Raw genomic sequence first — 20,160 nt, forward strand, 5'->3', positions numbered from 1 at the left:
TGTTTTTCATCTTTTGAAGCCTTTAATGGTCTCCTCATAAGATTATATTTTCTGTCTCCATATCTTGTCTAAAAATTTTCTCTATTGCCTTGTCACTGTTAGAAAATGTTTGGTGGCACTTTTAATTGGCAACAATATTTTTTTGCACATTTTAATTTCTGGTAATTGTATCAAAAAAAATGCAAGTACGCAAGTGATCGTAAGAAAATATTCAAAATAAAAAAATAAATATTGCCATGGAGGGATGTGTGAGTGACTTTTACTGCCTAATTGAGGAAGGATTTGTAAAACTGCCATAATTTGGCCTGTGTGTGGTAAATTAAAAAAAAAGTAATTAAAAATGCAGGCTGTATGGTTATCTGTTATTCAGGTAATGAGAAAACAACAATAAAACAATAACAATTATTGCATTGTTCAATGTTGGAAAATGTGAACTGAAGACAGAGTCAAAATCTCTCAACTCTGTCTTTCTTGAGAATTGGACCTTGGACTATTTTCTCACCTTCCCTAAATTCACTTTCTGACAAATATCCTTCCCTCTTGTCGCAGCTCTTTCCTTATTTAAGATCTCGAATTGCTCTCCCTCTCTCCCTCTCCCTCTCCCTCTCTCCCTCTCCCTCTCTCTCTCTCCCCCTCTCTCTCTCAAACTTATCTTTATTCGTCTCAAATAATCAGCTTCTGAGACCAAAGGGAAACTCTCCAAGTAAGACTATGATTTACATTTTTTGACAAGACTGCTGTGAGCAGCCACAGTTATGAAACTGACCTAAATCTGCAGAGGATGACCATGGCTGTGGTCAGGGACACCAGCGATGTGCTGTAGCCGACCGTGTACAGGGCCTTAACTGAGGCGTAGTACATGTCCTGATGAAGAAAACGGAGTAACAACTGTAACCAGTCTGTAACAAGTACAGCTGTGTACTACGATGGGACAGGATGTGTAGTCTTACAGGTTTGGTGGTGTTGTCATAGAAGAAGCAGACGTCCACGTAGTGAGGGAAAGGTTCTGACCAGCCATCTTCTGTGCAGTTGCGACTCACCTTCCCCAACTCTGGAAGTAGAAATAAGCTTAAATGAGCAGAAGCGAAGTGGAGCAGGAAGATGAGAGACAGTTTGTGATGCTCCTGCTCACCTTCCTCAGGCCCCATCAGGTCATGGAAGAGCTCGGGGCAGTTGACCGCAACGACTTCTCCGACACTGGCCGCCTGCCAGCAGGTCAGGTTGTCCCACATCCACGGGCACACTGGGAGGAGAAACACATACACGTAGGAGCTTATTCACCATGTCTGCTGACCAACGTCTGAAATAGAGTTTAATTAACTCAAAAAAATCACTTCAACTTCACATTTGTTCATTTTGGCCCCTTTAGTCCAAACCAACACACATATTTTACCAGACAGGTCATTGAACTCTCAGTACAGTTCTGCCAGAGATGTCAGTATTCTTCCATCACCACTTGAGCACTTCTGTCTTCCTAACATTCATTAAAATGATGGGAACCTTTACAGGTATGACTTCCTGCAGGGTTTGTGGTGAACATGTGGTCTTTCACCTAAACACGCTGAAAATTAAATCTGCCTCAGGCCAGTTCCAGCTATTGTTCAGGGAAGTTCTCTAGATAAGGCCCAAAACTTCCAGTAAATGAGTTTGGTGGTAAAGGTCAAGGTTTCTTTCATCTAACGCGTCCACGATGTCTCAATAGCGCTTTGAATGGCTTTCTTAAAATATGTTTAAAATATTCACTTGACTTAAGTGTGAATTGATCAGATATTGGTGGTTAAAGGTCAAAGGTCAAAGTTCAACATCACAGCAATGTTTCTTGCCAAGTTGAGTAATATTTATGACCAACCCCCCCCCCCCCCAAAGTCCCACAAATGACATTTTATATCCAAAAGATAAAAGGCGTAATTTAATTTGACATCATAATGTCCCGAAAAAACCCATTAAAGTTTTGAGTCTAAATTATCGAAGGAATATGAATCTGTACAGATGAGAACGTAAACTGCGACTGGAGTGGTTGGTGGAGGTTTACTACCATGGGATCTCCTTGTGTTGCTCTGCCCCCATCAACGCTTGACTCTCTCTGTCTCTACAAATGTCTTTACTGTCACTGCAACTAACTTTGATTTCTATCTACTTCCATGTTGTTGAGCTTCAGCCCCTCCCCTTCCCTCTCCCTCTCTCTCTGTTTACTGCATTGTTTATGCTCGGGTGATCTCATAGTGCTGCAGAGGCAGGTACAAGACAGCACGTATGTGCGTTCACTCCTGTGCATGATGTGGACGCACAGATGAGTGACACATGAAAGGATAAACCTGAATGAATGAGCGTAGGGACATAGCACATGCAGATGTTTTCCGCTGACAGTGAGCACCTCAGCAGATCTAAACCCAGTCTAAGCCCCGTGGGAGATTTTGGATCAACATGTTAGACCCTCATCATCATCTAAACAAGAGAATGTATTTCAGAAGAATACAGTGGAATCCTCCAGTAGAGAGAATCTATGTAATGCTGCCTTGATGCTGCTCTGATGGAGATAACAAGACACTTTATGTTTGTTTTTCCTATAATTTGTCACCCGTCTTTGTGTGCACACGTATGTTCTTGGACATGTGTGTTTGCAGACCTTTTCTCGATTCTGCTTGGCGCTCTAATCTGTTTTGGTTCTGTCTGGCGAGCCGGACAGGAAGCCAATTACCTTTTAAAGGGCAAATCTGAGCCAAATGAGCCGCACTGAGCTACCGAGGTAACTGGCTTAATAAAGCACTCTGTCTGCATCACTGGTTATCTCACACACGACCACACAGAATACTGAATCTTCAGTGGGCTGCAAAGATGCCGCTTACACACACACACACACACACACACACACACACACACACACACACACACACACACACACACACACACACGGTACGACTACACTGTCCATTTACAGTACACAACACAAGCGCAAAAACACAGATGGATGAACCCACAAGATGGACATAAATTCTTACTCATTAAAGCTGATGCGATCGAAGGACTGAACCAGATTTTTTTTTCTGCCTGTATTCTGAGTGATGGCGTGCAGCGACCGCAGAATATTGATGACAAGTTCAGAGCTCATTTCTACCATACAACCACACGCAAAATAAACTGAAACCTTGTTTAAGAGGAAAACATGTGACAAGTGAAAAGGTCTAGAAAGGTTGACGTCACATAAAAATGCATCACGTTTCACTGATCGAGCAGAGGAAAATGCTCACCACAACCTGTTAACACTATGAAGTTGCATGTTTTGCTGAAATCAAACAACAATTAAAAATAATTATATAAAGCAAAGAAAGCCAGCAAATTGGTGGCAAATTGCCTGAAATATGTGAGGAAACTAATAATTGTAATTAATATGGATGTCATTTTCTAACTAAGTGTCCTAGTTTTCTATTGTCTGACAGAAACCAAATTACAAATGTCACTAATTTTGAGCTAATCATTGCCAAACAAACAAACAAACAAACAAACAAACAAACAAACAAACAAAAAAACAGTTGACTAGATTGAATTCTGAAATAATAAACATTGTTGAGGCCATTTCAGAGCTGCTACTGACTTTGCGCTGGCTCTTCAGCTGGATGGTGATTACAGCACCAGACAGCAAATCATTATGTGGCAATTTCCAGGGGTGGAAGTAATGAATCGGCCTACTTGTATATTTAGATAGTATCTTTAAAAACTCAAGTTGCCTGTTTGAGCTTACTTAAGAATGTGTAACACCGTGTAATACTTGGCCATTTTTAAAATTTAATTTGTGACTGAGTAAGCCGACAGTGTAGCCTGATGTCACATCTGTAACAGGAAATAGAATATTAAATATTAGATCTGCAAATTGTGGTGCTCAATTTCCTGCAAGTTTGCTTCGATTCAAACTTTCAGCATTTTTCAAATGAAATACAGACTTAGAAGGAAAAAAAAAAAAAAAAAACAGTGCAAAGGTTCAGAGAGGAGACCCCTGACCACCAGGATGTAGAAACCAAATGGTGACAGGCAACAAGAAGAGGGGGAGGAAGAGGAGGAGGAGGAGGAGGAGGAAGACAAGCGGTCATAAGTGCACATAAATGTTGTTTGTTTGCAGTGGATTTGAAGATGTTTACAATCTATAATTGTGTTCTACCTTGGTTCAGAAACATTTTGGTGTGCTTTCGACTGAGAAAATGCCTTATTTGTACATTTGTGTGGAAAATAATTTGCTCAGACCCATTGATATCTTTCATCACTGATCATAGAAATGTTCTCAAAGCAGCTCAAAATTACCTCATATTCCAATATAATGATCTCTGTAGACTAATCTGAAGCTCAGGTGCCCAAAATTAAAACAAAAAGACAATAAACTAGAGGACACTTGCAAAGTGTGAACCTCCGCCAAGACATCTTCAGCCAAAACCTCATGTAAAAAAACAAAACAAAAACTAAATGCAGATTTTTTTGCTTCGAGTTCCTCCTTGGCCCACGCTACACCTCTCCTCTAAGCTTGGTGAAATTTTGATATAACCCTGCTAACGACCAATCCTGCAGGCGGCCAAACATACAACCTCCCTGGCAGAGGTTGACAATTCGTACATATGCTTTTAGACATTGGTTTTAATAAATGGCCGGAATAAAAGTGAGTCCTACCAATCTATCAACACATCTCTTTTCTCTTACATATTCTTTCTCTGTTCTCATTTTTCTTTTTTACTCCTTTTCCTGCTTTCTTTCTCCCATCAGTTAGATTTCTGCAAAGCAGGCGTTTTTATTTCCTCACCAACGATTTGCTGTCAGCAGAAACACGGCACAGTTCCTTTTAAAAGCACAGCAGGAGACAGGAATCGGGGGAAAAGCAGGCCGACACGTGCGATTATCAAGTCTTACAAACAAATCTTAATGATGAACACCGGAATGAAATAACAACAGAATGTCTACTTTTAATTATGTATGCAAGTCAGAGCTGAAAACAAATTATGCATGTGAGTTATTTATAAATAAAACCTCACAACGCGGCATGAGGCTTTATTAAAGGAACAAAATCTACAAAAACCCATTTCATAGTCTGTGCAGCTGGATGCGTAGCGCACAGGAAGACGGCGGTGCGACCTTTCATATGTACCGAGGAAAAATGAGCTGATGTTACAATGCCTCTACTCTTTAAACTTGTTATCTTACACTCTAAATCTTTTATGCCTCATGTTTTTTTCAAAGGAACCAGCGGGTGTCAGCAAAGCGATGAGTCACAATGCAGTCTGGGAGTTGCAGTCCGTTGAGTAAGTTTGGAACAGTGGGAGGCTTGAAGCTAATAAAAACCCCAGTGCATTGCCAAGAAAATAATTGCCTCCAGGATTCACATACCAAGTTTCCTGTGTTCTTTGAAAAAGAACATGTGTGGAAAATGCGAAAGCAGCTCAGTGTGACATTGCAAGGAATTTGGTTTGAGAGCCCTTCATCACCGGGTGGCTGCCTGCGCTGGGTAGCAGCCTTTTGGGGTGATTCATTTATAAGAAGGGAATGGATCTGAGAAGCTGTGCTCATATTTCATCCATACTTAGCTCTCTTTGACCTTTCCAAACCTGACTGGATACACTGAAGAATGTCTGATTGATGAGTGGGTAAACAGGGTTTGTTTTCATTTCTATCAAAGTGCAGCTTTCATTCACCCAAGATGAAAACAGTCTAATCACATCAGAGTCATGAATATGGGGTGAGCTGTGCACACAGATACAGTGCAGGGAAAGTGCAAAATATAGAGATATGGAGGGGTTTTCAGAATACCTCCAGATGGATGTGGATGTTATTTAAATTCAATAACTCGGAATGTCTCGATTATCTCAACAAACATTCATCTGATCAACATCAAACCTAGCGTGAGCATTGACGGCGCCCCAAGTAAACGCAATGCTGATGATGATGACATTTTAATAAGTGGTTCTCATTTTTGGCCATTAAAAGTTTTTCTTCTTTTTTCGCTGTTAGGTGGATGGTTTCTGGAGTGGGGTCAGTGTCAGGGATAAAGTCAGCATGGTTGAGAAGATAAACAGTCATAATTCTTGACTGACAGTCAGGATGACGGACTAAGACGCTGGACAGCTTGAATACTTTATGACATCATTATTTCAACAAGTGGCCCCACCCTTCAAACAACACTATTAACTACAAAGTGGAAAAAAAAATCATAAAAAATATGGATTAAAGGGTACAATATTTCTAAAGGCCTGACAAGGTGTCAAAATATACGATTAAATATCTTGGTGGAGCAGAGATGTCCTGCCTATAGATCAGAGTCTACAGACTTAAGAGAACATTACAGAGATCACACATTATTAAATGGGTTTGACGATGAAACTGATAATCGTGATGTAAAACTTAAAATTATCTCGAAATATTAAAAATCATATCATGATATTCATCAAAAATATTTTTTTTTTTCTAAATGGCGCAGCCCTATTGTGTTTAATCATTTTAATTACTTGATGTGGTGCGAAATGTTTTCAATCCTCACACGACCTTTGTAAATGTTCTGACATGGGACAGCTGAAAACACGCAAATAGCTGCCATCCTCATGAGTCAGAATTTTGGAAATGCAAGTGAGGTCACTCAGATATTCCCTGAGTTAGCTCCTTAGTTGGGAGAATGAATAGCTTGTCTTTGAAAGTGGCTAGCTCACACTGGTGAGCGATAAGAAACCCTACTGGTGCCTCATCTGCCTCTGTCGACTCATCAGTGACTAAATCAGCTTTGACACGGGCAGACATCTCTTGCCTCTCATCAGAAATCATTGTGGTTCTTTCTCAGCACCCTGCGCGCGCACGCACGCACACACACACACACACACACACACACGGAAGAATGTGATAACTCACACAAGGACACCTGCATCCTCCCTCACCTAAATCAAGGTCATCTCCGGGGTTGTGCATTGCGATCCTCTCCATGCATTTCTCATGTTCACGCTTGATTATACAGTGCTCCGACTCCGAGGCCACCTGAGGAAAACACATGGACACACAATAAACATCAATATTTTGATGATACATTTTAAACTGCACTCTTGAGAATCTTTTTTTCTCAGTCTTCTAGCTGAGGTAACAAACAAAGCATTAACCACCTATGTGAAAAAGTTTGGGGATGAGACATTCCTGTATTTCTTTGTACGTTCGTTTTGTTGGTGCTCCTCTGACCGCTTTGACGCGAGCAGAGCCTCGGTGGGAGAAAATGATCTCAGGAGTTTTAACCATCTGTTGCCAAGGAGACCCACGTCAGTCACATCTGACGAAACCACTTGCAAACAATTCTGATGGAGCAGATTACAAGATCACTCTCTTGGTCATCGATTCAGTACCATTCTGAATAATTGACATTCAATATGTAACTTCAGGATACTGAGATTTTGGACAGCCGTTGTATTTTCACCACACACATTGTTAGTGTTACTGCTCTTGGCTAGAGACTTTTTTATTCTGAGTGCTGAGCTGTCATCTATTCATAAGTACAGATGATGATTTTAGTGCTTTACTTTTGATTGGTTGCTATAATAAACATTTGGTAAAACATTTAGTGAAGCAGCTTTCTTACCAAACTGCTGACAAACTTGCTGGTCATGAAGTGTCTCAAGAGCAGGTGAAGACAAAAACAAAGCTAATAATTCATGTTGGCCTGTGTTTCCGCTACGTGTGTGAACCCACAGTGCCTTGCTCAAGGACACTTTGTCTAGAACTGCAGATCAAACCATTAAAACGTCCCATTAATAGAAGGTCACTCAACCACCTGAGTCAGTGCTGTTGTACACTCAAACCATTAAAAAAAAATATATATTAACACCAACATATCTTATCTAACATGATTAAGTACTCTGCCACCACCGTCTGAGTAGTTCACTGTTGGAGCTGCATCAGCATCCGATTGTTAAATTCAGGAAACAAGCTGTTGATGATCCAGATTTGGATGTTAACCGTCTTTGTTGCCTCAATTACAGCTTTTTAAAATTCTACATGAGTTTTTGTGTTTGCAAAGCATTCAAGCTGAACACCAACACATCTTTCTGCCACTCAGCCATTACAACAGCAGTGAATTCCACCACCTCAAACCCTTCAGATATACATACATCCACACAACAATAACAAGAAAAAATATGCCAAAAGCTATTTATGAATCTGTGTGTTATATTAAACTGCTCTTGATCTTTTTTTAGCTTGTGATTCATAACAGCAAAAATATGTGTAAAGTTGAAGTTATAATTAACACTGTAACTGCGATGAAAGAGGCAACTGCAAGATAAAACAACAACAAATATACTAACACACTAAATGAGCTTCGGAAAGATTTTGTGATAATTTAATTGGGAGGTTTAAAGTCACACTTACACCATCAAATGTTTTTCTTTATTTCTTTGCCTTTCAACTACACATAAGTCTGTAAATCTGTAAGTGTCCTTTAACAAACTCCAGTGCATCGTCCACCTGTTCTTTATCCAGCCGTGTTCTCAGTATTCCACAAAAGCTTTGTTCCTGTTCACAAGTGAGGCGGTTCAACAGGATGGGCCAGCTAATAGTGCCCGGTGCTGTCTGTGTAAGGTCCCAACTAGTAGGTTTATCGTTTGTTTTGTTGTGAAAAATCAATGTTTTTCTGGCTAAATGAGCATATGGCTGGTTAGAGAAGACGTTTATTGTACTGGACGATGAGCTTGAGACTTTTCAACAGATATTTTGAGGTTATTTTGTTGTGGTAGCTGTTGTTAGCTGTATTTGCCTCAAGCTATGTATACATGACAAGCTCTCTCTGCATCGTGGAATCACAAAGAAGTGATATAGGAGAGGGAAAAAAAAGAGTTCATGATCTTAAGAGACCCATTTGTGAGTAAAATACTCTTTTTTGGCTGTCACTTTAAAAGCTATTAATTTATCATTCATCCGCCAAAGCCAGGTTAACAAGATGGATGATGAAAGGGTTGTAGTCAGAGGCTCCAAACTGGGCCCTCTTTCAAGAGATCAAATCAAATCCCTGAACAATTCGATCAAATCCCTCTTTGAATTACACACTTGCCCTGTATTGTGTTTCACCTGGAAATACACCCCACTGCGGAGGGTAAAGATGCTCTACCTGTCACTTCCACCGTGCTATCAGAGAACACATTGGGTTTTAGCCAGGTGCTTCCATGTGTCAGGAAAGTATTTACCAAGAGTTACAAGACTTACTGCGTGTCCCTCAACTTCTCCATAACTCACTCGCTTAAGGACGGTCTCTGTTTTGCACACTTCACTTTGTTGCACCCCCAACATTCATTGTCAGTGTGAAATGATAGGCGTAATATGTCCCATAGCCCTCTGAGCCATGGCTGAGTCATCACTCCACACTATCTCTGTGCCCTCCAATATGAATTCACTTCAGGCCTCGCTGCCTAGATAAGATAGGACATCAACCGACTGAGAAGACGTCCCAGGATTCACTTCCTTCTTTATCGCACTGCTGCACGTGGGCGGAATTTTAAAACACTGCAGGAATAATAAGAAACATCTTTTCCTCACCAGGATGTCTCATCACAAACAGAAAAACATGAACCGTTTCACCTTTTTTTTTGTGTGTTCTATTGATAGCGTTTTGATAATGAAAGCGACACTGGCATTGTTTGAAAGACCTCTCTTTTTAGCAAGCATCCATGTTGCTAGGCAGCAGGTAACCAGCAAGGAGCCAGAACATGCGGTAGACAAGCCGTCCCAGAAATAAAAAATAATTGGACGCAGATGACTTATAACGGTTTGGCATGAGAGCAGACAGATAGATGAGAATAAGGAATGTGTTTTATTCATATGGAACCCTGGATAGCATACGTGATGCTGAGCTTGCTTTTTTTTAATTCTCTCACCATGATGGCAAGTGTTATTTACTACCATGTTTTCTGTGCCTCTGTACCTGCACATCAACACATTCCTGCGCCGGAAAAAAAAAGCCTTGTGTTGTTGTTCTCAGCTGAGAGCGCAGACCGGCTGCCAGGTGTGAAGCAGCAAACTGAGCCGACAGACAGCTAAAACAATTCTAAGTGAAGAGACAACTACAGACATCTTGGAGAGCACAGAGCACAGAGCCCCCGCCAAAGCCTGCCTCAAAATTAAACAGGCTTTTCCTCAGTCCGTGTAAAACCTATGTGAAATCCCTCAGAAATGACACAGCCCACTGAAGAGTCACTTCCTGTATGGGTGTCATAGGTTTGGCCATTGCCTTGCCCCTGTAGGAGACTAACTACAGGTCCTGAGTCTATAGGGACATTTTTTCTGTGGGACCTTTTTCACCCAGGTTGTATATAGCGTGTGGAAACCTCATGTTACTCCCCCCTCCCCCCAACAGAGGCTAGTGCAGCAGTAAGGACACCCAGTGACACCATCAACCGGGACTAGGGGGCATACATGCTCTCCCACACCTGGGATTCCCTGCTCCAGGGACTAACACACAGCAGGGGGCGTGGCCACCCCAGCAGATCTGACAGATTTGCTGGGACTGTCACGCCTCCGAAAAATAGCTAATAACACGTCAGCAATGCATCAGATGATGTTTCTGAAGGAGGCTGCAGGTTGACAGCCAAAACATGTCAAAGGTACGTTAACATCATCCTACTACTTTGTCTGAAGAAAAGAAAAACCCTTGTATCATTAGGATAAGAAGACAAAATGAAAAGTCTTTGAGCCGGTAAGGACACGCACCTGCAGACACCGCCAGCTGTGATTTTGCGCGTGAACAATCAAACAGGTGGCAAGTTGGGCCGATGCAGTAAATGGCTGTACTACCTGGGCACCTGAATCCAACTCTAATTTGAATTTGAGCTCACAAGGAGCAACTCTTTCATCCTGTAGTCATCAAGGTGAGTTTTTTTTTTTTAAGCTGAACAAATGAGTAAAGAATTCACTTTTTCTAAGACCTGTTTCCATCCAGGCAACACCGTCACTGTATTGAACTGTTGGTCTGGATTCACTTTTCAACCAATCAACAGAAAGTGAAGCGAAAGCTGACGTCAACAGAAACAGAACTTTCTTTTATTCATCTGCAGGACATTCACTTTACCTCCAAGTGAGGCGGAGGGAAGGGTGGGGGAGGAGACCACGCCCACCTACGCAAGAGTATCTTTGGCTAAACTAATATTATGAATTTGGTAAACATGTTCTTACATTTTATTAGTATAATGGCGCAAATATAAAGCAGGCAGACTTTACATAAATGAAATTACCAAGAACTGATGCAACACACTCTGAGGGCTTAAAAAAACATCCAGACCACAATACACAGGACAGAGCAGTAATTCTTTTTAAGTGTGCTTCTTGTTTTCTGCTCCAAATCACTCCCCTACAGTAGCTTTTAAATCTCTCTCCTCTTGTCCAAAACAGATGTCTTTCCAGATAAGCCTTCCATTTTTGAAGCAGCAGAACCCTGTTTCCCTCCCCAAGGCTATTTTCAAGGGGCATTTAACTCAGTAGCCCCTGCAGCCCTGCACAGCACAGATAATAAAACTCTCATTTGACGTTGCAGGCCACTGGCCCAGCGCACAGACCCATTTGACACATAGTAAGTACATCACAACAGACGCATCTGCCACATCAGCAGCTGAAGGTCAGTCTGAGATAAAGAACGCTAACTGGGGGAACACTTCACATCTGCACTCCTATTGGACAGCAAGGTCACCAAAATCTAGTTAATTTTAACAAATATAAGAGCCAGACTTACAAACTCGGCCATCATCCACCATCGCCCAAATTTTCCCATTTGTTATGTGCTTTCATTCTAATACAACTATCAATATTCTATCAAATACTTTGTTTGTGCTACCTCAGGAGTGGCTTTAGCAGTCGTTTTATTGCTCAGGCCAGGTTTATCCATATAATAATAACAGATGACGCGCACTCGGTCCAAAACTTCCTAATAAAATGGATGATGCTTCCATTTAATGGACTGACAACCTGCCCATGGATGAGTATGTCATCTTTTAAAATCATGACTAAAGATGATGAAGCACAATACATGCATTTTATGCATCTGTGTAGTTTAACCGAGGGGACTGTTGTGCTACACCTGAATAGAATCCCTCCCACACATCTTACACAACTCGTCCATTCTGCTTTTTATTTCATTGAAGCAGCTGATAAAAGTGAGTCACAGCAGCGAGATCGGCAGCTCTCTGGTCAGCCGGCCCATGACGCAGCTGATCCAGGATCTGTATGCTGATGCTCATATAGGGATTTCTATCGTTCGCCAGCTCGTATAACCTGAAAACACACACTCCTGGATACTGAGGATCTCCACACACACGCCTCTACATGTGCACACACTACTCACCAAGGGCAGCAGGAGGATTGCAGTCAGCAGGAAGCCTCTCATTGTCTCCTGTGAAGCCCTTCTACCCCAAAAGACTTCACGATGTGTAGATGTGTGTGTGTGTGTGTGTGAGTGTGTGTGTGTGTGTGTGTGTGTGTGTGTGTGTGTGTGTGTGTGTGTGTGTGTGTGCGTGCGGTATCACAAGGATACACAGAATTTCCTCCCTTCAGCGTCACGTCACTTCAGCATCAAAGGCTCTGAAATATAAGAGAGTAGAAGAATTTTCATGAGAAAAACCAAAGTAAAAAAGCTTATTTATATGTGACTGAAAAGGGGGATTATTACTTTAGGCAGCCATGCTGCCTGCTGAATCTAAATTTTTCAAAAGCATTTTGATGGTCTTGAGAGGAGCTACATCTTCACATGAATGCAGAGTATCTTTCACATTAGCTCTTTGCCTCCAGGTAAATATAAGACAGGACTGGATATAATACAATGTCTCAATTATTTATTTTGCAATACTCAATTAATTATTTTCATATTATAATCTATCTTTATACATCTAAGAGAACAGTAGGAATGAACCTGATTTTATTGTAACTCTCATGGAGGCTGGATCTTTGATGTTGATATTTAACTTCAGAAACCTAAATTCAAGTAGTACCTTTTAATGTTTTTGTTTTGTTTGTTTGTTTGTTTGTTTGTTTGTTTGTTTGTTTTAAGAAAAAAAGCCAGTAAAACTTAAGGGGATGAGCCCGGGAAACTGCTATTCAGCCACAGAGAAACAAAAAGCAAGTGAGGATCATAGCTGTTTCAATAACTGTGAGGGTTTGAAACAAATGACAGTTTTTCATAGACTGAGAAAGTATCAACAGAATAATATTTGCTTCATTTTTCTTGAATTAAAATTGTAATAAAATGATAAGATCCCTAATCAGGTTTGGTTGATTTCAGAAATTTGTAAATTTCACAATCTAATCAGGCTCACAAATGCACACAGAACACACAAACACAGATAAACACCTCAGTATGTTTCCTCTCTGGTTTTTTTTTTGCTCCACACACCAAAAAAAAATCGTTCAGAACCTCAAATCTTAGTGAAAGCCTGAAACAAAGGCATCAAGAAATTTGGAAGGAGGGCATTAATTACTGTACATTTGGTTCTGGTCAGAATGACTTAAAATAACTCCTCACATTTTACTCATGCACACAGCTTCCTGAAACCAGTGATTCACTAAACACACACACACACACACACACACACACACACACACACACACACACGCTATCACACAGCAGAGCAAGCACATGCATCTTCTCTTCTCTCTCAGATAATTCATGCACACACACACACACACACACACACACACATGCACACACGCACAGACAAATTCCACTCTATGTCCCTTCCCTCTAGTACTGAATCCAATTACCTCTAAAGCATCTCTCAGATGCTCTATCAAGTAATAGCTCAGACCTTGCTCAGAGGAAGAAGAACAAGGGATATTGAAGAGGACAACATGTGTCAAGAAGGGCTGAAACCAAACTGCTGCTGCTGCTGCTGAGATGCACCAACACAAAGTAAGATGAGGGTGGAGGCAGAAGTTAGGAGATAAAGACGGATGATGGAGGAGCAGATACAGGATCCCTGCTTGTTATCATCTCTTTAACTCAAATTGTAAGAGCGTGCCATGTTTTTAAGGCTCCAAATGAAGTTAGAACAAATCTATTTCTGGAGCTACAGAAGGCTAAACTCTGCATCGAACTATCCTGAGGGCAAAAAAAACAAAACAAAACAAAACAAAATAAAACAGTTTTTGCTACACTCAGGAGTGGATGAGTCAAAAAGAACCAAAACGGAGGAGGCAGACACCTACATGTGAGAACTGCGATATATTTTGATGAATGTATCCACACTAGATTTAAAAACACACACTTCTCTACCCCCCCCCCCCAAAAAAAAAAAACGGGTGAGGAGCACTCCGTTTGATTGGAAGACACAACAACAGCAGCTTGTCAATCAACCTCAAGATTTGGGTAGATGCATAGACTGGTGCACGTAAACAAAGAGACTGGATGGTTTATCCGTGGCAGGAGAGTTTCTGATTCATGTGGCAACATATCTACATCCCCTTTCTGCATTTTGAAGTCCTCTGAACATCATCACGCATTCATTATTCATGTCCAGTTGGAACTGACTGATCCTGATTAGACAGGAGACAATTAGCCAAATGCTGTCAATTCTGTGGGCTGCATGTCTGTCATGAATGAAGCCATTTAAATTCATTAGTTCTGGGCAGCTTTGTTAAAATGTCGTTAATGCTTTTATGTAATAATCACAAAGGCCGATGCAGAAGCACTTTGTCTACAAGCAAATTTGTGTGTGTGTGTGTGTGTGTGTGTGTGTGTGTGTGTGTGTGTTAAGATTACAGTCAGTGACAAACGATTCCTGTGATGCAGAATCAATGGGCTAATTTAGCACAGGCTCATTCTCTCTTGTCCGCATTTGCAAACGTTTAATTCATCAGTGCATGTGGGTGACCTTCGCTTTGCACATGGAAAACGTCGTCTCTTTCCTCTTTCTCTACTGTACACTCGCTCAGAATTCATCATCATCATCACGCCTCGTGCCGAGTTCAAACAGAAAGAACCCACGTTCTAACATGTGCGGGTTCCAGTTGCTCTTAATTGATCCGCCGCAGCGAAAGCTAAAGATAGTAAAAGCGCGCAGCTCTCGCCCTGGAAAACAAGTCGAAAGCAACTTACCGATGCGTAATTTTCAGATGTGCAAATATCTACACGTGAAGCCATCGGTATTCACGGATCCCCGCGGAGTTTGTTTAGTGAATCCCGTCGGTAGTCCTCAGACGTGCGCGGATATCAATCCTGACAATGACAGGTGCCGTCTCTGCTTCTGCTGCTGCTGCTGCTGCTGCAGGACGCACCACTCACCGCGTTGGCTGCTGCTGCGGCGGCGGCGGCGGCGGAGGTGGAGGAGGAGGAGGAGGAGGAGGAGGAGGGAGGAGGAAGAGGAGGAGGGTGTCAGATCCTTTGGGATTCGCACTTCGTCAGACAGAGAGGGCAACAAAGTGAGACAGTTTAGTCTACAAAAGCAGGTAGCGGGAGAGAGAGAGAGAGAGAGAGAGAGAGAGAGAGAGAGAGAGAGAGAGAGAGAGAGAGAGAGAATCCTCCACAGCGCGTCAAAACAGAAACTATTCACAAAACTCTTGCGCCTGCGCCCGGCAGAAGGTCTGCTCCCTGCTGGGTTCAATTTGCAATTAGTCGCTCGATTATGTGTGACTCATATTTACATCTGCTTGAGCTCCACAGAAACAAAACCAACAAGAACAAAAAAAAACAAAAAAACAAAACAGTGTAGGCAGTCGACTGAGTCAAGGTTGTACGTCAGTCCAAACAGCGTCTGTTTCCTCGCGGCGGCCACCGTTTCCTCAGACAGATCCGGTTTACTTTCAGCACCACGGACAGCGACTAAACTACCGCCTCAGGGCATCAATGAGCTAAAAAACAAAGCCTCGGGTAAACAAAATCACCTCATCTGATCTGCAATAAACCACCTCTTCAGTCTGAATGCTAATACCTGCTTTAATTAAATCCACTCAGAATTGCAGTGATCTGGGATAGACAGTTTCCAGTGGCAGCTACACGCAGGCCAGTGTTTTCAGTGCAGCACAACACAGACGTGATTGATCACCCTGCTGGGGCCTTTTGATGGGTTGGCTATAAATCAATGAGGCATAAAAAGTATTAAACCCTGCCATGATGTGGATATTCTGGGGGGACAAAACATGGAAATAGCAAAGGCCACAGCCTGCCTTTAAGACACTGTGCCTATCAAATGTATTAAATGTCAAAAAAAAGAAAAGAAAGAAAGGACAAAGAAAAATACACCAAAAAAAAAATCTCTGATTGGATGAAGGCGAGTGACGCGCGTGTTCCATCATTCCCGGAACATTTTAACGCCGTCACAAGACTCACCTCAAGGACACTCATGGAAACGCTCCCATTGAGGGAAATTCAAATGTCTCCATCACTGGAGTCAGTCACCAATCTTGAAGCTGTCCTTCTGTCTTTAACAGCAGGTGGGATAAAGGTTGGTTTCCATGGCAAAGCTGTCGGCCGCATATTACAGTGGCTTTGAGGGTTTTTACATTCGCTGTGAATCTTCGAGAAGCAATGACGCCATGTTCTACTGCTGAGATAATTACATCAGTATGTGAACAGAATAATAAGAGAGACAGACAACAACAAGGAACACTACGCCGCTGTTATTCCGATTTCTTTTGCAAAAGCACATCTTTAGTGCTGTCCAAGATAATTCTGGTTGCAGGCATTCACTGAAGGACACAGTGACACCAAATGTGGGAAATGTAATTGAAATGTCTGCCAGTGTCAAAGTTCAAACCAGCATCCTTCTGGCTATGAAGTCACCCCCTCCCCCACACGAACCAGGACATAATCTGTGTGTGCAGGCTGTTGCAGAAACCAGATACTCTATCTGGTTCATTCACACATGGAAAGGCCCATTTATCTAAATGCTGTCACGTTTAAATGAGAGAAAAAAAAAATCTGGATTTTAAAGCCAGAGGTGATATGGTTTTGAGTTCACATCACGGAGGCATACGATGTCTCGCTCACTCCGAGAACATCTAAAAGTGGGCTTTTCATTTCACCTGCAAGGTTCATCATTTCTATTTTTTGCACAGACCTCCACAACAACAAGAGAGAACAGAAAAGAAGAAAAACAGAAATATACCAATCATAACAATGAAACCAGTTGTGACTTTTCCAGAAAAGGTTTACAGCAGATCTGGTAGCTTCCCTGCTGCTGTGGAACCTGGACGCTTCCAGGCGGACAGAGAGTCTGAATGAGGTTGATGAGTATGTGTTTTTTTTATGTTTGGCTTTCCATCTGTCTATCAGACAGTCAGTTATCGTCCATGTTTACATATGGTGACTGACATTACGTACAAACTCCAGGTTTGTCGGATGCACGTACGTGTCTTTAGGGTCACAATTGTGGGAGTTTTTTTCCACAAAGAAAAGAAACTAGTCATAAAACTCTCTCTGCTGCTGCGTCTGTGCCTCTGAGACGCTCCAGAAGGCACAAGGTCTGGTTCCCCGCTGGGTGTAATTTGTGAGGCACCGAGTTGGCTGAGGATGTGTGACTCACTTTTAGTCAAAAGCTTAACATCTTGGTTTGTGTGTTCTTCACAAAAACAACTAAAAGCACACAGTCAAGCAACCGTGTCAAGGTTGCGCAGGCACGGAATCTGATAAAGCGCAACTCGACATGTGCAGGAATTGTCTTTTTAATTAGTTCATGTGCTATCAGATGTACATTGTGTGGACATTTCATGACACAGTGTATCCACTTCCTGTCATTTTATTGCCTCTCCAGGTCCTGTCTTGTGTGTCATCAATTTCTTCATTAGTCATGAGAAGTTGATTGAGAACAGGGCTTCTGAGTGAGCTGGCGTACCATGGCTGGATTTATCAGGGCTGTATTGTACACACATTGGACACATTTAATGGAGACCATGTTTTGTTCGGGTTTTTTTTTGCTTGGTTCAGCCTCTAACCTTGGCAGTACAAACCATTTGACCTTTTTTTTTCTATCTGAGGTAAACGGCAACATTTATTTAGGTTGAACTTCATTCCTTCACCATCATTCAAGCTTTATTTGCAGCACATCTTGTGAGTTTTAGAGGTGACTGGCAAGCTGATAACAAGATGCTACAAATACACACTGAAACTTCCATGGCAGAGAGTGGGGATGGCTTAATATTACTCTTTATGTCTGATACTGCAGTTGAGGATGTCATGATATTTATCCTACATCTTTTCCATCTTTTAAAAAGAACCTAAGGAGTCAAGAATACTTTTGTAAAATTCTTAGCCTTGCCATTTATAAATAATATATTCAAACTGTAAAACAAATATACTACATATACTATATATACTCCTCTAAATCAGGGATTTACAAACCTTTGAGTGGAAACCCCCGAATGAAGCTACTAGGTGAGGTGCTCAAAGCATAAAAAAACTCATGATAAGTAAAAATAGGCCTCATTACTATTTGTCATCTCTTACGCAACAATTGCAGATAGAATAAACCATCTTAATCTATAATCATTCAGTTTCTCAATCCTCAAATCATTATCAACAACAACAAAATGACTTAATCATGCAACACTGCATCGCTTCCTGTGTATAAAACTGAAATTCTTGTAGTATTTTGGATTGGTCAGCATCACCAGTCAAACTGCAGGAGTTCAGGTCTCCACATTTATAGGTGCGACCTGTACCTGTGTCATGGTATAGATTAATATAAAGAATCCTGCATCTCTGTACGTCTTACTGTGGTATCTTCCAAGTTTTTGAAAGCAGTAATGGAATATAGCAACTACTGGATTCACGTCATACATCCAGTGATTCTCAGTATTGGACTGATCTGATCTGTGCATTAATGTGTGCAGTCTAATGCTGTTGGAGGAGGGATTATGTAGTTTACACAAGATAGCGTGAATGAGGTTTTTAGATCTGATTTGAGATTATACCCTCAAAGAGCCGTGGGTTTGTTTCTTCAGTTGTGTTATTGATGTGACACCATCTCTTGAAGGAGTCTGTGCTCCATCGCACCACCACTCAATGAGGCTCTCCACGGGACACCTCTCCCTCCCTATTTCTACTCTGCTGTCCTCCGCCATCACACGCCAATCAGACTCTCGGGGTTGCTATGGTGACTCGTCTCTGGCAGAATGTGGGAGGGAAGCATCAAGTGGTAGAGCGGCGAGCCTACCTATCCATCTCACCTCAAAGAGGGCACGGTGGGGAACCAAGCAATACCCCTTCCTCACCTCTGGTCCCTCTTCACTCTCCTCCCACGTACCCGTCTCCCACTGAGAGTCTGAATTGGAGAAGATTAATCAATCAGCGATGCACTCTGAAAAAAGGAAAAAGGTATTCAGGAGAAAAAATGATGTTGGTGACTGGAAGGAGAGCATGCGGACCTCAAGACAGCAAGAAGTTTGCCTTTATCTTAGCATATTATCATTCCACAATTGTTGGGAAGCTTGAACGTTATCTGTTTAATAAATCAGAGAGTAAATAGCTGTACAAAAAACTTCAGCTACTCATAGAGACGAGCTGCAACTTCCTGCTGAAAACACTGAGATACATTTAAAATGAAAACTCAACACTTTTGACCTTTGCAGGCCACTTTAAAGCTGGAGAAAACACGTGCGTCTGACCTTTTCATGCGATCCTGTTAATAGGGGACACAACAGTGCACAGGTTTTATAACCAAGATCCCGACTTAACCTCATTAAGATCAGCTCCCAGGGACTCACCTGCAGCGTCTGATCAGACTTTGATTCCGTGCTCAGAGACGGGCATGTTGAGTAAGTCCTAAATATTTATTACAGTCAGCGTATGACTGACATGAAAATACATCAAAGTTGTTGTTTTTTTTAAATTTCAGTGAAATTATGACATCATATGGTGTCATAAAACATGAAAAAAGGAGACACATATAAGCATTCACAGAAATGATGAGCTGGACCTTCACTAACAGGTTTCCTCAGATTTTGAGGAGAATGAGTCATCGGCAAACTGTTGGCAATGGGAAATTATAAATATTATTATTTCTTATTTTTTACTGCGATGTCCTCCTCCTAAAGGGTTTAACCGGATCCATCACTAACTTGGTCCAAGCTAGCTAAAGAACTTGGAGATGGGTTACTGTAAAAACTGTGAGAATTTCTTCATTATGTTACCAAATTCTGATATTTATATTTATTCCAAGGTGGTGTGGCTCCCCTTGGCATAGGTAT

The 20,160-nt window shown here is 41.6% G+C and overlaps 1 protein-coding gene across 5 annotated transcripts in view; it reads right to left on the minus strand.

Moving 5' to 3' along the window:
• The window catches only part of LOC147261836 (pituitary adenylate cyclase-activating polypeptide type I receptor-like), a 28,582-nt gene extending 13,288 nt beyond the window's left edge, over window positions 1–15,294 (minus strand). For 4 of the 5 annotated variants that reach the window (XM_086204058.1, XM_086204057.1, XM_086204056.1 and 1 more), the window contains exons 1-6: window positions 15,074–15,209; window positions 12,329–12,564; window positions 6,900–6,996; window positions 1,133–1,243; window positions 951–1,051; window positions 767–864 (exon numbers count right to left, since the gene is read on the minus strand). In XM_086204058.1, the coding sequence (XP_086060184.1) occupies window positions 767–864; window positions 951–1,051; window positions 1,133–1,243; window positions 6,900–6,996; window positions 12,329–12,370 (449 nt within the window). In that variant the 5' untranslated portion in view covers window positions 12,371–12,564; window positions 15,074–15,209. Of the gene's footprint in view, window positions 1–766; window positions 865–950; window positions 1,052–1,132; window positions 1,244–6,899; window positions 6,997–12,328; window positions 12,565–15,073; window positions 15,210–15,259 lie in introns of those variants that run through there. The other variant, XM_086204055.1, reaches the window with a different exon arrangement.
• Window positions 15,295–20,160: the final 4,866 nt, after the last annotated feature.

The sequence above is a fragment of the Aulostomus chinensis genome, chromosome 5, assembly GCF_037954235.1.
Source record: "Aulostomus chinensis isolate RoL2024-O1b breed Wild chromosome 5, RoL_Achi_v1.0, whole genome shotgun sequence".
NCBI classification, from domain to species: Eukaryota; Metazoa; Chordata; class Actinopteri; order Syngnathiformes; family Aulostomidae; genus Aulostomus; species Aulostomus chinensis.